The sequence below is a fragment of the Capricornis sumatraensis genome, chromosome 16 (assembly GCF_032405125.1).
Source record: "Capricornis sumatraensis isolate serow.1 chromosome 16, serow.2, whole genome shotgun sequence".
Taxonomy (NCBI): Eukaryota; Metazoa; Chordata; class Mammalia; order Artiodactyla; family Bovidae; genus Capricornis; species Capricornis sumatraensis.
In genome coordinates this window covers 56,942,043-56,957,258 of record NC_091084.1, presented here as the reverse complement: position 1 = coordinate 56,957,258, position 15,216 = coordinate 56,942,043, and the positions used below count along the sequence as shown (strand labels likewise).

Sequence of the window (15,216 nt, the reverse complement as noted above, 5' to 3'; positions counted from 1 at the left end):
CAACTCATACATTACAACAGAGAAGGCAATGGCAACCCATTCCAGTACTCTTGCCTGGAAAATCCCATGGACAGAGGAACCTGGTAGGCTGCTGTCTATGGGGTCGCTAGGAGTCGGACACGACTGAAACGACTTAGCAGCAGCAGCAGCATACATTACATTATACATTAAGTGGTATATTATTTGAGGGTAAACTATAATAAAGATATATACTGTAAACTCCACAGCAAACTGCAATGAAATTAAGGAGAGAAGTAGCAGAGAAGCTAGCAATCAGGATGAAATAAAACAACTAAACACACACACTCCCCTAAGTTAATTTAAAAGAAGTCAGGTAAAGTGTGAGGGAAAACAAGTCCCAAAACAGAGATGAAAAAATACAAAATAAATAGCAAGATGTTAACTTAATCACAGTGATGATTACATTAAATGTCAGTTAACTATATGAACTAATTAAGAAACAGAAATCATCAGAGTTTCCTGGTGGCCTAATGGTTAGAGTTCAGCCCCCCCGATTGGTGGAAAAAACTGAGATTTTGCAAGCTGCACAGCATGTCCCCCTCCCCTGCCCTGGCAAACAAACAAACAAAAACATCAGACTAGACAAAAAAAAAAAAAAGGAGAGAGGGAGAGAGCCAACTATAAGTGACTATAAGCAAAGCACTTTAGGGGACTTCCCTAGTGGTCCAGTGGTTAAGAATCCACCTGCCAATACAAGAACATGTGTTGGATCCCTGATCCAGGAAGTTTCCACCTGCTATGAGGGAACTAAGCCTGTGGGCCACAACTACTGAGCACCTAGAGCCCATGTTCCACAATAAAAGAAGCCACTGTAATTAGAAGCCCAACTGCAACTAGAAAGTAGCTCCCACTTACCACAACTAGAGAAAGTCTGAGCACAGCAACAAAGACCCAGCATAGCCACATTAATTAATTAAAGTAAATAGATAGAGAGGATAAAATTAAAAGGATAGAAAAGTACCATACCAATACAAGTTATAAGAAAGATAAATGGCTACATTAATATTAGACAAATAGACTTCAGAATATTAGAATATTCCCAGAGAAAAAAGAGTACATTACATAATGATAAAAGGTGAGTACACCTCAAGATATACATTCTGAAGTGTATATGCCTAAAAATGTAGCATCAAAGCATATAAGAACAGAAAGGAGATATAGGAAAATACACTACTATAGTTGTAGTATAGTACTTGTGATTCTTAATAATTAATAGAGGTACACAGATATATCAGTAAATATACAGGAAATCAGTCCTGAATATTCACTGGAAGGACTGATGCTGAAGCTGAATCTCCAATACTCTGGCCACCTGATGTGAAGAACTGACTCATTAGGAAAGACCCTGATGCTGGGAAAGATTGAGGGCAGAAGGAGAAGGAGATGACAGAGGATGAGATGGTTGGATGGCATCACCAACTCAATGGACATGAGTTTGAGTAAGCTCCAGGAGTTGGTGATGGACAAGGAGGCCTGGTGTGCTGCAGTTCATGAGGTCACAAAGAGTCAGACACGACTGAGAGACTGAACTGAACTGAACTCATACAGAAGACTTAAACAACACTATCAACCAATTTGACCTGACATTTATAGAATTACTACATGCATAAAGAGCTGAATATAAATTATTTTCAAATTCATGTGGAACATTCACCAAGTATACAATATGAAGAGCCAGTGCTGCTGCTGCTGCTGCTGCTAAGTCGCTTCAGTCATGTCCGACTCTGTGCGACCCCACAGATGGCAGCCCACCAGGCTCCGCCACCCCTGGGATTCTCCAGGCAAGAACACTGGAGTGGGCTATGAAGAGCCATAAAACAAGCCAAAAAGTTTAGAATAATTTAATAATGTTTTCTGAACATAATGAAATTAAACCAGAAATCAGTAACAAAAAAAAAAACTTGCAAATTTCAAATATTCAGAAATTAGACAAAATAATCAATAGTTTATTTCTACATCCCATGTGATTTCTTCTTTAACCTATGAGTCACTTAAAACAAATCATAGGAAGAATAGAAAAGAAGCATATAAAAATGTGTTATATACAGTTACAGTATACTAAGAAAAATTTGTAACTATAAATGATTCTGTTTTGAAAAATAAGGTCGACAATTAGTATTCTAAGCTTATATCTCATGAAACTAAAAAAAAAAAAAAACCACTGAATAAGAAAGAAGAAGGCAAAAAGAGAACAGAATTTAAAAATGGAGAAAATTAACATATTAGTAGCAAGAGGTTGTATATCTGCCATGATAAACAACATTTAATAAACCACTAGGATAATTAATCAACAAGAAAGAGAGGATATACAGGTTACCAATATGAAGAATGAAAGAGCAGAGATCACCTTATATTCTACAGACATTAAAAGAGCAATGAGAATACCAGAAAATTCAACAATTTACATAAACTTAATTTCTTGAAAAATACAATCTACAAAAAACTGACAAAAGAAGCATAACAAAAAACAAAATTATACACCATTATCTCTCACAAAGCCATAAAATCCTTACCAAAAACACAGCTGATCATTGAACAACACAGGGTTAGGGGCACCAACCCTCCAAGCAGTCAAAAATCTGAGAACTTTACAGTCACACTCCACTGATGGGCTCTGTGCCCATGGATTCCATATTGGCAGATTCAACCAACCACAGGCCATGCAGTACTGTAACACATATTCACTGGAAAAAAAATCCCCATAAAAGTAGACCCACACAGTTCAAATCCATGTTGTTTAAGGGGCAACTGTACTGGCAAATCAAACTCAGACATAGATGTAGATGATAATACATCATATCCAAATGGGCCAGAGATGCAAAGTTGGTCCATCAGTGAAAAAAAAAATCAATTTCATTCATCATCATAAAGGACAAAATCACTTCAATAGATATAGAATACTATTTGACAAAATTCAAAACCCACTCATGATAAAACTCAAGCAAGCAAGTCAGGAAAAGAAAAGAATTTCCTCAACAAGAGGTCTAAAAAAAAACCTAGAGTTTATCTAATAATAACAACAACAACAAAAAACCCATCATATCTAATAATGAAACATTTAAGGCTTTCCTCCTTAAAGGAGGAAAGACAAAGCTTTCTGCTCATGTCACTTCTACTCAACAATGTCCTGGAAGGACCTAGCCCATGTAATAAGGCAAGAAAAAAATGCAAAAAGATTGAAAAGAAGGAAGTGAAACTTTCTATTCACAGATTACATGATTGTTTACTTAGTGACAAATAATTAATAAGCAAGTTCAGCAAGGTAGAAGATAGAAGGATGATAAACAAAAATCAATTTTAAGTCTTTATGCCAGCAACAAACAATGAGAAACATAAAATCTCAAAAATATAATTTATAAGAACATCAAAAAATATAAAACACTTAGAAATAAATTTAACAAGATGTTTAAGACCTCCACAATGTAAACTATTGAGAGAAATTAAAGGAGACCTACATACATGAAGAAATAAAAGATGGTGGATTATAAGACTCACATTTTTAAGATGTCTGTTTTCCCCAAACTGATTTATAGATATAACACAATTCCAGTAGGGTTTTAAAATAAAAACTGATGCATTATCTATTTTATTTAACAGATTACCTCAAAACTAAGCAGCTTAAAACATCAAACAATTTTACATCACATAATTTGCTTCAAAAATATGGAAGCAGTTCAGACTCAGGATCTTTCCTGGGGGCACAGTCAAAATGCTGGCCAGCTCCAAAGTCTTCTGAAGGCCTAAATGGACATGGAAGATCAACTTTCAAGACAGTTAATTCTCCTGGCTATTGGCTGGAGGCCTCAGCTCCTCACTACATAGACTTTTCAAGACATGAGGGCTTGCTTCCCCCAGAATGAGTGATCCAAGAAAGAGAACAAAAGGGAAGTAGTCATGCCTTTTATAATCTAGTATGCAAAGTTTCATCACATTACTTCTAATTTATTTAGAAACAAGGCACTAAATTTGGCCCACACTCAGGAGAAGGTATTATAATTAAATTTTATCTCTTAAACAGAGAAGTAGTCAAGGATTTGTGCACATACAGTGAAATTCTAAACAATAGCTAAGAGAAAAATCAACTAACTTCCAATGTAAGTAATTCTCAGGAACATGGATGATACTAAGGACCACAATTTGAGTGAAAAAAAAAGTTGCAGAAGAACATATATAAAAGCAAAATTTCACTCACATAAAAAGTAAAACAAGCAAACAAACTGTTTTTTAGGAATGCATGAGTGGTAAAAGGCTAGGAAATGAAACACTGAATTAAGATAGTGGTTACTTCTGAAGAAAAAGAAGACAAGCTGAGGGAAGGGCAAAAAAGGGCCAAATGTTTACCTAATTATGGCTGCTCTTAACCAAAGAATAGTCATCCTTTATCAAGGTCATAATTCTCTTCAACTGGCAAGCTCTAAATTGGGCATTCCTACAGTAGCGAGATGGGGAAACAGTGGAAACAGTGTCAGACTTATTTGGGGGGGGCTCCAAAATCACTGCAGATGGTGACTGAAGCCATGAAATTAAAAGACGCTTATTCCTTGGAAGGAAAGTTATGACCAACCTAGACAGCATATTGAAAAGCAGAGACATTACTTTGTCAACAAAGGTCTGTCTAGTCAAGGCTATGGTTTTTCCAGTGGTCATGTATGGATGTGAGAGTTGGACTGTGAAGAAAGCTGAGCGCCGAAGAATTGATGCTTTTGAACTGTGGTGTTGGAGAAGACTCTTGAGAGGCCCTTGGACTGTAAGGAGATCCAACCAGTCCATTCTAAAGGAGATCAGCCCTGGGTGTTCATTGGAAGGACTGATGCTGAGGCTGAAACTCCAATACTTTGGCCACCTGATGCAAAGAGTTGACTCATTGGAAAAGACTCCGATGCTGGGAGGGATTGGGGCAGGAGGAGAAGGGGACGACAGAGGATGAGATGGGTGGATGGCATCGCCGACTCGATGCACATGAGTTTGGGTAAACTCCAGGAGTTGGTGATGGACAGGGAGGCCTGGCGTGCTGCGATTCATGGGGTCGCAAAGAGTTGGACACGACTGAGTGACTGAACTGAACTGAACTGTACAATAAGATATTCTGAGAGACCACAGTCACATAACTTTTATTACAGTATATTGTCATAAGTGTTCTATTATTAGCTGTTATTCATCTCTTATTGAGCTTAATTTATAAATTAGATTTTATCTTAAGTGTGTATAAGAAAAAACAGTACATACAGTTGACCCTTGAACAAAAACAGGCTAGAATGGTGCAAATCCACTATATGTGGATTTTTTCCAATAAATACATACTACAATACTACACATTTCACAGTTGGCTGAAACCACAGATGCAGAACCAGGGATATAGAGGGCTAACTGTAAATCAGTATGTGGATTTTCAACTATATAGAGGACTGCGGTTGTTCAAGGGTCTACCATATACGGCTATTTCAGGCATTACTTGAGGGTCTTGGAACATACGGAAGGTCTACTATATTACAACTAATTACTAAATATAGTTGTCGTCCAGTGCCTAAGTTGTATCCAACTTTTTGAGACCCTGTGGACTGTAGCACACCAGGTTCTTCTGTCTTCCACTATTGCCCAGAGTTTGCTCAAATTCATGTTCACTGAGTTGGTGATGCTATCTATCTATCTCATCCTCTGCCATCCCCTTCTGCTTTTGCCTTCAATCTTTCCCAACATTAGAATCTTTCCCAATAAGTTGGCTCTTTGCATCACATAGCCACCGTATTGGAGCTTCAGCTTCAGCAACAATCCTTCCAATGAATATACCAGTTGATTTCCTTTAGGAATGACTGGTTTGATCTCCTTGCTGTCCAAGGGACTCAAGAGTCTTCTCCAGCACCGCACTTCAAAAGTATTAATTCTTTGGCATTCAGCCTTCTCTATGGTCCAATTTTCACATCCATACAAGACTACTAGAAATACCTTAGCTTTGACTATACAGACCTGTGTCAGCAAAGTGATATCTTTGCTTTTTAATACTTTGTCTAGGTTTGTCATAGCTTTCCTTCCAAGCAGCAAGCATCTTTTAATTTCATGGCTGCAGTCACTGTCCACAGTGATTTTAGAGCCCAAGAAAATAAATTCTGTCACTGTTTCCACTTTCTCCCCTTCTATTTTGCCATGAAGTGATAGAACCAGATGCCATGATTTCAGTTTTTTGAATGTTGAGTTTCAAGCCAGCTTTTTCACTCTCCTCTTTCACTCTCATCAAGAGGATCTTTAGTTCCTCTTCACTTTCTGCCATTAGAGTGGTATCATCTGTGTATCTGAGGTTGTTGCCATTCTTCAGCAGTCTTGATTCCAGCTTGTGATTCATCCAACGTGACATTTCACATGACATGCCCCACATATGAGCTTCCTTTGTAGCTCAGTTGGTAAAAATCTGCCTGCAATGCAGGAGACCTGGGTTCAATCCCTGGGTTGGGAAGATCCCCTGAAGAAGGAAATGGCAACCCACTCCAGTATTCTTGCCTAGAGAATCCCATAGACAGAGGAGCCTGGCAGGCTACAGTCAACAGGGTCGCAAGAGTCAGATATGACTTAGCGACTAAACCACCACCACTCCACATATAAGTTAAATAAGCAGGGTGACAATATACAGCCTTGTCATACTCCTTTCCCAATTTGGAACAGTCAGTTGTTCCATGAGTGGTTCTAACTGCTGCTTTTTGACCTGCATATAGGTTTCTCAAGAGTCAAGTAAGGTGGTCTGGTACTTTCACCTCTTAAGAATTTTCCACAGTTTGTTGTGATCCATACAGTCAAAGGTTTTCACCCGGTCAATGGAGTGGAAGTAGATGATTTTCTAGAATTCCCTTGCTTTCTCCATGATACAACAAATGTTGGCAATTTGATCTCTGGTACCTCTGCCTCTTCAAAACCTAGCTTGTACTGGGAATTTCTTGGAATTTCTCTGGAATTTCTTGGATCACCTAACTGCTGAAGCCTAGCTTGAAGGATTTTGAGCATAACCTTAATAGTTTGTGAAATGAGAATAGCTGTATGGTAGTTTGAACATTCTTTGGCATCATCTTTCTTTGGAATTGGAATGAAAACTGACCTTTCCAAGTCCAGTGGCCACTGTTGAGTTTTCCAACTTGCTGGCATATTGACTGCAGCACTTTAATAGCATCATCTTTTAGGATTTGAAATAGCTCAGTTGGAATTCCATCACCTCCACTAGCTTTGTTCGTAGTAACGCTTCCTAAGGCCCACTTGACTTCACACTCCAGGATGTTTGTCTCTAGGTGAGTGACCACATCATCATGGTTATCTGGGTCATTAAGACTTTTTTTTATATTGTTCTTCTGTGTATTCTTGCCACCTCGTCTTAATCTCTACTGTTTCTGTTAGGTCCTTACCATTTATTTCTGTCTTTATTGTGCCCATCCTTGCATGAAGCATTTCCTTGGTATCTTCAATTTTCTTGAAGAGATTTCTAGTCTTTCTCATTCTGTTGTTTTCCTCTATTTCTTTGCATTGTTCATTTAAGAAGGCTTTCTAAATATAGACCAAAGTCTAAAAGATAGTTTGGCTTGAGCTTGGCTTAGGTATCAGAAACAAATGAAAATTGTTTCCAAAATGAAAATGTAATACGTTCAATTTTAAATTCAATTTGGCTCATGACCCAGGGCAATCATTTTCAAACTTTTCTTCACATGCAGTGTTTTTGGCCTGTTACTCCTTGGGGTAGGGTTGCGGAAGAGGGTGGTGAGCAATACCTAACTTGATTTTCAAGTTAGAATCCTAGATTCCAGTACCACCCCTATGATCCTGAACAAGTCATTTGTCCTTTTGAACTTGATTTCTTACCTACAAACAGGGATAACACTTACATCCCATAGGAAAAAAAAAAAAATTAATAGTGCTTTGTGAACTATAAAGTCTTGCTTCTCCAAGTATAATCTCCAGACTTGATAGCTTATAAGACTTGATAGTAATGACTTGATAGCTTATAAGAGATGCAGAATCTAAGGCTACATTCCAGACTTACTGCACTGGAATATGCATTTTAACAAGACCTTTAGGTAATTCACACGCACATGAAAATCTGAGCAGCACTACTGTAAAGCACTCTATAGTTGTTAGGTATTTTCACCACAAAAAAATAGTTCATTAGGCATGCTTTTTGTTCTGAGGAAGTCCTATGACCTGGTAACTCATTAACAAGATGACGTCAACAAGATATGACATCATCCTCCTCAGCTCTACCATTTCCCATGCTGAGAAACAACTGAATGTGGATTCTGGTCTAGGTTTCATAACTAATTTGCAATATAATCTTGGGCAAATCATGTTAACTCTCAAGGTTCTTCTCTTTATATGTAAAATGAGGTTAGACCACTAGTTATGAACCTGAGGTCCCTGGACTCACTGGAGTCTTTCAAAGTAGTAGTGGAAGAGGCAAGATAGTATGAGTTAAGAGGATAGCTTTAGAATTAGATGGCCCTCGGGTCACTTAAGCTCTGCCATTTAATAGTCTGTGACCTAGGGCAAGTTACTTAACCTTCCTAAACTTTAAAAGAGTTAGAAGGATTATAATAATCATTCTTATAAGATAATAAACACACAGAGTTTTGCATATTAAGTGTCCTACAATGTTCAGTTCAGTTCAGTTCAGTTCAGTCGCTTAGTCGTGTCCGACTCTTTGCGACCCCATGAATCGCAGCACGCCAGGCCTCCCTGTCCATCACCAATTCCCAGAGTTCACTCAGACTCGTGTCCATCGAGTCAGTAATGCCATCCAGCCATCTCATCCTCGGTCGTCCTCTTCTCCTCCTGCCCCCAATCCCTCCCAGCATCAAAGTCTTTTCCAATGAGTCAACTCTTTGCATGAGGTGGCCAAAGTACTGGAGTTTCAGCTTTAGCATCATTCCTGTTAGCTTTTATTATTTCTATTGGCTATTTTTCAATATCTCAAAAGTCAAATTTATCTGAAATAATGCTGCAAAGAAAATATTATGCTGCTTTTCTTTGGACTAGAATTATATCAATACATTAAGATAATATATTATCTTACATATCTCATATGAATCAATACAGTGTAGTAACATATCGACAGTCACATGTGCTTTTGATTATTTTAAATAGGGATAAAGTATATTAATAATTATAATTTCTGTAGAATATTAAGTTATAATTTATATAAGAAAAATAATAAATTGCCCAAAAAAGAAAATAATAAAATATAAAATGCTTTTTTCCTAATGAAAAGGTTAAAATAGCTGCAATATCACCATATGAACCAGAAATTCCACTTTTGAGTCAAAGAGATATTTGTACACCCATGTCACAGCTTCACTATTCACTAGAGCCAAGAGGTGGAAGTAACCCATGTGTCCATCAGTAGATGAATGGATAAGCAAAATGCAGTGTATACATATAATGAAATACTATTTAGCCTTTGGAAAGAAGGAAATTCTAATACATGGTACAAAATGCTACATAAGGGCATTATGCTAAATGAAATAAGCCAATAGCAAAAAAAAAAAAAAAAAAACCCACTGCTGATCCCACTTATATAAATTCATAAAGACAGAAAGCAGTAGACTGGTTGCCAGGGTCTAGGGGTAGGGAGGAAGGAGAGAAATGGAGTTGTTAAATGGATTTGGAGTTTCAGTTCTGCAAGATGAAAAGAGTTACAGAGATTGGTTGTGCAATGATGTCAATGTACTTAACACTACAGAACTGTACAGTGAAAAATGGTTACAATGGTAAATTTTATGTTATGTGTGTTTTTCCACAATGATTAATAAATAAGTATACAAATAGCTAGCTGTTCTTCCAGCACTAACACTGTAAAGCCCTTATGCATTAAGTTTTTAATAAGTACCCCCCTTCCTTGTATTCCAATGTATGCATATACTCATCACAGCAACTGAAACAATTTACTGGCCATCTCTGACTTGTATACATTAAATCCAAACCCTTTGGTACCATGAATTTGGCCTTCCATTTGGCCTTCATTCTTCAGTGGTATTTCTGAGCCATGAGTCAGAGGCAATGCTGTTTGTGTGTCAGTAACTCTCAGAAAAAAGACTGTCTTCCTTAAGGTGACAGGGATACCACCTCCACCAAGCCCACAGAACCCCAGGGCCAAAAGAAGCCTGAAGTATGCTCAATTCCTAGAGGCCACTATTCAGAGAAGACAGTAGGAAAGGGCCTGGAAAAAGGAAGGAAAAGTGTGCAATAAGACACAAGTAGCACATGTGTATGGCAGAGGTAGCTGGTTAAAGCCTCTCTAGTCTCCTGCTGCACTGGCAACAAAGGATAGTTTATTCCTTTATCCGATCTAAGAGAATCCCATCATAACAGTGAAAGACTTGAGGGTTGCCCTGCTTCCCTTCTGCCCAACTCCTGTGAACAGGATGGGGAGAGGGGAGCAAATCTGTAAGAAGAGCCAACACCTATCTAGCTTGAACAATCCTAGCCCAAGGCAAAGTCTGTTGGTGTTTAGTCACTGCACATCTGCCAAGAGTCTTGGACATGACTGAGCGACTGAACTGAACTGAAACAGGATGAGATGGTTGGATGGCATCAATAACTTAATAGACATGAGTTTGGGCAAACTCTGGGAGATAGTAAAGGACAGGGAAGCCTTGCGTGCTGCAGTCCATGAGGCCATGGGATCGCAAACAGTTGGACACAATTTAGTGACTGAAAAAAAAGTATGTTTTAACATTTTTAAATTTTTTCATATATTTATGACTAACAATGAGGATTTACAATGTTTGACAAAAACATGTAAAACTCACAGAACACTCATAACTTTTCTCATTGAGTATTAAGACTGATTAGCTAGGTTTTAACTTGCATAGTCATTTGTATTGTCCCACCCTACTAAGCAAAGTGAGGACTGTCTGTACTTGTATGTTCCAACACATCAAGGTATTTAGTATTTCACAACTAAAGAGAAACCATCAAAGAGACTTCCTTAGTGGTCCAGTGGCTAAGATTCTGCACTCCCAATGTGGGGGGCCTGGGTCTGCTCCCAGGTCAGGGAACTAGATTCCACATGCTTCAACTAAGAGTTCACATACAGCAACTAAGACCCAGCCCTCCCAAATTAATCCACTTAAAAAAAAAACTATTAAAAAAAAAAGAGAAAGAAACTACCTTTTCCTTTGTTTGTTAAAATCTGCTTAAACAAAAAAGGAATATGAACTCAAATTGGATGATGTTAAGAAGACTGTGTTTAAGGTTTATGGTGACTGAGAACTGCTGCCATCTTTACATGCAATTCCCCAAAAGTGTTTTTAAATTACCCAAAATACACACACCCAATGCTGAGAGACAGGCTTCCTGAAGAGTTATTTAATTTGTCATCTGTGATAGTATACTACTTCATGCTTGTCCTCATCCCTTGCATGCTGGGCAAAACAATGAACACGTGATAGAAATAATATGGTATAGTAACTTTAGAGTCAGACCGCAACTTGAATATTATCTTTACCCGACTCTTCTGCAACCTTAAATTACTTATTAGGGTTTCAATTTCTTAATCTGTGAAATAAGGATAATAATGCCTTCTTTTTGGAATTACAGTAAATGTCAAAAAAGATAAGATATGAAGTGCTTAGCAAACTGTGATACATAGTAAGCACTTACATATAGCTATTATCACCATTATCATTATCCTTAATATTTCTATCATTATTGTAAATCTTTTAATCATGATAAAGTTGCTTTGCTTTAAGCACATTATTGTGCACGCATGCTAGTTGCTTCAGTCATGTCCACCTCTTTCCTAACCCATGGACTGTAGCCCACCAGGCTCCTCTGTCCATGGGATTCTCAGGGCAAGACTACTGAAGTGGGTTGCTATTTCCTACTCCATGGGATCTTCCTAATCCCAGGGATCAAAACTCATGTCTCCTGCATTGGCACGCAGATTCTTTACCACTGCACCACCTGGGGAGCCCAAACACATTATTAATTTGCCTATTTTTCAAAAATAAAGTCTCATATTCAGATATGAATAGACACACACTACTTACTGGGTAAGAAGGCTGCCCTTAAATTCTTTTTCTACCATGGAAGATCATTTTCTTCCACGGTACATGTGCCAAGGGCAGCCAACACTCACTCATCCTCTTCTTGCACTCCCTGATACCTAGTCTGCTCAGAGTTTCCTCTTCTGAGGACATTAAGAACCAAAGCCATTTCCCATTTCTCAGAGCTATCTGTCAGAACAATAGTATCTTGCTCTCTCATATCTCACATGACTTAACTGTCAGTTTTCTCTTTTGATTCTAATCCTTGACTCTAAACTAACAGTCATTATTACCTATATTGACCCATAAAGCTGCAAAGGACCTAAAGTCCAACTGAAGCCATCCCTTTTCTCGATCAAACAATCGTTTAGTTGCTAAGTCATGTCTGACTCTTCTGTGGCCCCATGGACTGTAGCCCACCAGGCTCCTCTGTCCATGGAATTTTCCAGGCAAGAAAGTGGAGTGTGCTGCCAGTTTCTCCTCCCTAGATCTTCCTGACCCATAGACCAAACCCAGGTCTCCTGCACTGGCAGGCAAATTCTTTACCACTGAGCCACCAGCAAAGCCCACCAAACAATTAATTCCCTCTAAACTATTCTATGTGAGTTAGCCTAGCAAGGTCTGCTTTAACACTTTTAGTGACAGAAAGCCCTCTACCTCTCGAATCAATCCATTCAATGATTATAACTTTTTAATTTTCCTTACGTTAAACCAAAATCTCTCCCCTTACAAGTAGTTTCCACCCATAGGCTCTAATTTCGCATTCTAGAAAAACACAGTTTATCTATTCTATACTACAGCCCAATCAACATTTGAAGATTCCTGAGCTTCACTTTTCCACATTACACATTTCTAGTTCAGAAAGCACAATTTTAAGCCCCTTCTCTCATGGACCTCCTCTGGACCTTTGTATGGGCTTGTCAAAGTGATCTAACAACAAACATGTAAAGCACTTCCTTTTCCAACATTTGAGCTGCCAAATAATTACACTACAAATATCCCTTTGTCCATATCCATCCATTACTATGTAAAAATTATTAATTTAACTAGTTGTTCAGAAAAAGTAACTCTCAGCCTAAATCACAGTTTAAAGAAAATGGTACTAAGTAATTAATCTCTAATTAAAATAATTTATATTTTAAAAAATTTAAAAAAAAATGGTACTAAAAGTCTTGAAAACAACCAGTTTTTGTTGGGTTGTTTTTTTTTTAAATCCTAGTCAATTACCGGGGAACACAATAAAGGAGGATCAGCAGGCATGAAAGTCTTGTCTCTTTCGCACAAAACCAAACACAGGTCTGAGGGAAAAAGACCCAACAATGGGAAGGTTAGCTAAAAAAGGGTTTTGCTTCCTGTCCTGAGAAAGTTGAGCCAATTTAAAGAAGGCAGTAATAGTGAGCCAAAAAATATCCTCTGTACCTTGCCAGAAGCAGGTACCTGAAGGATCAAATATTGTGCTCTTAAAACTTGACCAAAGTAAACTACAAAAAAGAAGTGGCAGGTTTTTCCTGAGCTCTCCTCGCCTGGCAAGAACGTCCATCTGGGGAAATACACACGCAGAGCCCCAAGGGACCAGTCAGAGGCAGCAACTGGAAGAGGCTTCTTCCCCAAGTCCTCACTAGGTGCAGTCAGTGCAAGTACTGTCCTCAGAAGAACCTCTACCTTTGTCAGGTAGTCGGAGAGGAGGCAGGGTGGAGTAGGGACTGGAACCCTTGTGCCCTGAGGCCTGGCACGAGCCGGAAGGTACTGACTAGATGCTGCCGTCTACCTTCGGACGCAAAGACACAGCCGAACGATCGTACTCCGAGAGAAGGTGATCTCTGGTACCCGAAGATATCCCGGGTGGGAGGGGGCTGGGGGTACGGACAGGGGTAGGGATCTGACACTGGGAAAACCGTTCCCTGTAAAGTGACCGAAGAGGTCTCACAGGAACAGAGAAAGAGGAAGGGAAAGACCGTATTTTCACGTATTTGGGGGAAGACTGAGCCAGGACCTGTTCCCTTCTCCTGCGCCCTTATGACGAAGGTGGTGACAGCAACAGTGGGAGCAGGTGTCCCGGGCCCTCATTCAAACGAGCAGAGTCCCCACTGTCCCGAGCTCTTCTCAGGCTGCCCCCACTCGCCCCTCAGGCAGCGGAATCCCATTCCCAACCCTGCCCCTCGGGCTTTCCCCTTGGGTCCAGCAGGGGCTCTCCACTTCTCTTCCGCCCCCCAATCTAAAGGCCCCCCTCAACGCGTCCAGACTGGCCCTCCTCACTCGCCACCTTGGATCGCTCTAGCTGCTGCCTTCCTCCGCAACATTCCCATTCCAGTCCCCTGGCCCGGGCTCCCCTACGCCACCTTCCTCGGCCAGGCCCGGTGCCTCCCCCGGCGGCCAGGTCCGCCCTCTGCCTTCCTCACGCGGCGTCTCGCCCTCAGACCGGCGCCCGCCCTCCCTCCCTCGCTCCCGCCTCAGGCCGGCACCCGCACTCACAGAACTCTGCGATGTACCAGGTCACCGCGTAGTTCTCCTCGCACCAGTCCAGCGTGGAGGTCGTTGGACCCCAGTAGCCCTCGCGGTCCCCGGCGGGAGCCATCGCGCGCGCCGCCGCTGCCCAAGCGCTCCACTGGCTGCGATCGGCTCAGCGGGCTCCCAGGCCGGCTCTGGCCCTGCTGGCGCGCTAGTCTAGCGTCCCGCCCGCCCTCCGTCCCCGAGGGGCGGGGCCCGGCGCCGTCAGCGACCCGCCGGGCCAGAGACCCCGCCCACCGCGGCCGGCGCAGAGCCCAGGCCGAGGGCCGGGGACCGCCCTGCCCCCTCCTTCCTCGGGAAGGGGTGTGACCTGGGCCGCCGGCCCCGCCTAGACACGCCCTTGGCTGTGGGTTAGACGTTCCTGACATCCCCGAGGCAGTTTTCTATCTGAACCTCTGAGTTTCTGTAGGAGGGGCGGTTAATTTTATTGAGGCGGGGGTGGGATGAAGGCTGCAATCAAGCCCTGGCTTGATAAAACCTGTGCACGGATGCGCCTCAGTTTTTACTTGGTCACAGGCCTCCAGACAAGCCCAGAAACCGACTACTCCAGCCCCGCCGGGAACTCCTGGGAAACAAACAATAATTTTCTGATAAAGGTATAAGTGTCAGTTCAGTCGCTCAGTTGTGTCCGACGCTTTGCGACCCCATGGACTGTCGCCCGCCAGATTCCTCT

At 40.8% G+C, this 15,216-nt stretch overlaps 1 protein-coding gene across 2 annotated transcripts in view; it reads right to left on the bottom strand.

Annotated features, from left to right (window-relative positions):
* ACER3 (alkaline ceramidase 3) overlaps positions 1–14,610 on the bottom strand; it is a 144,576-nt gene extending 129,966 nt beyond the window's left edge. For both annotated transcript variants that reach the window (XM_068988722.1, XM_068988723.1), the window contains exon 1: positions 14,508–14,610. In XM_068988722.1, the coding sequence (XP_068844823.1) occupies positions 14,508–14,610 (103 nt within the window). The remainder of the gene's footprint in view (positions 1–14,507) is intronic.
* Between the last annotated feature and the right edge of the window lie 606 nt (positions 14,611–15,216).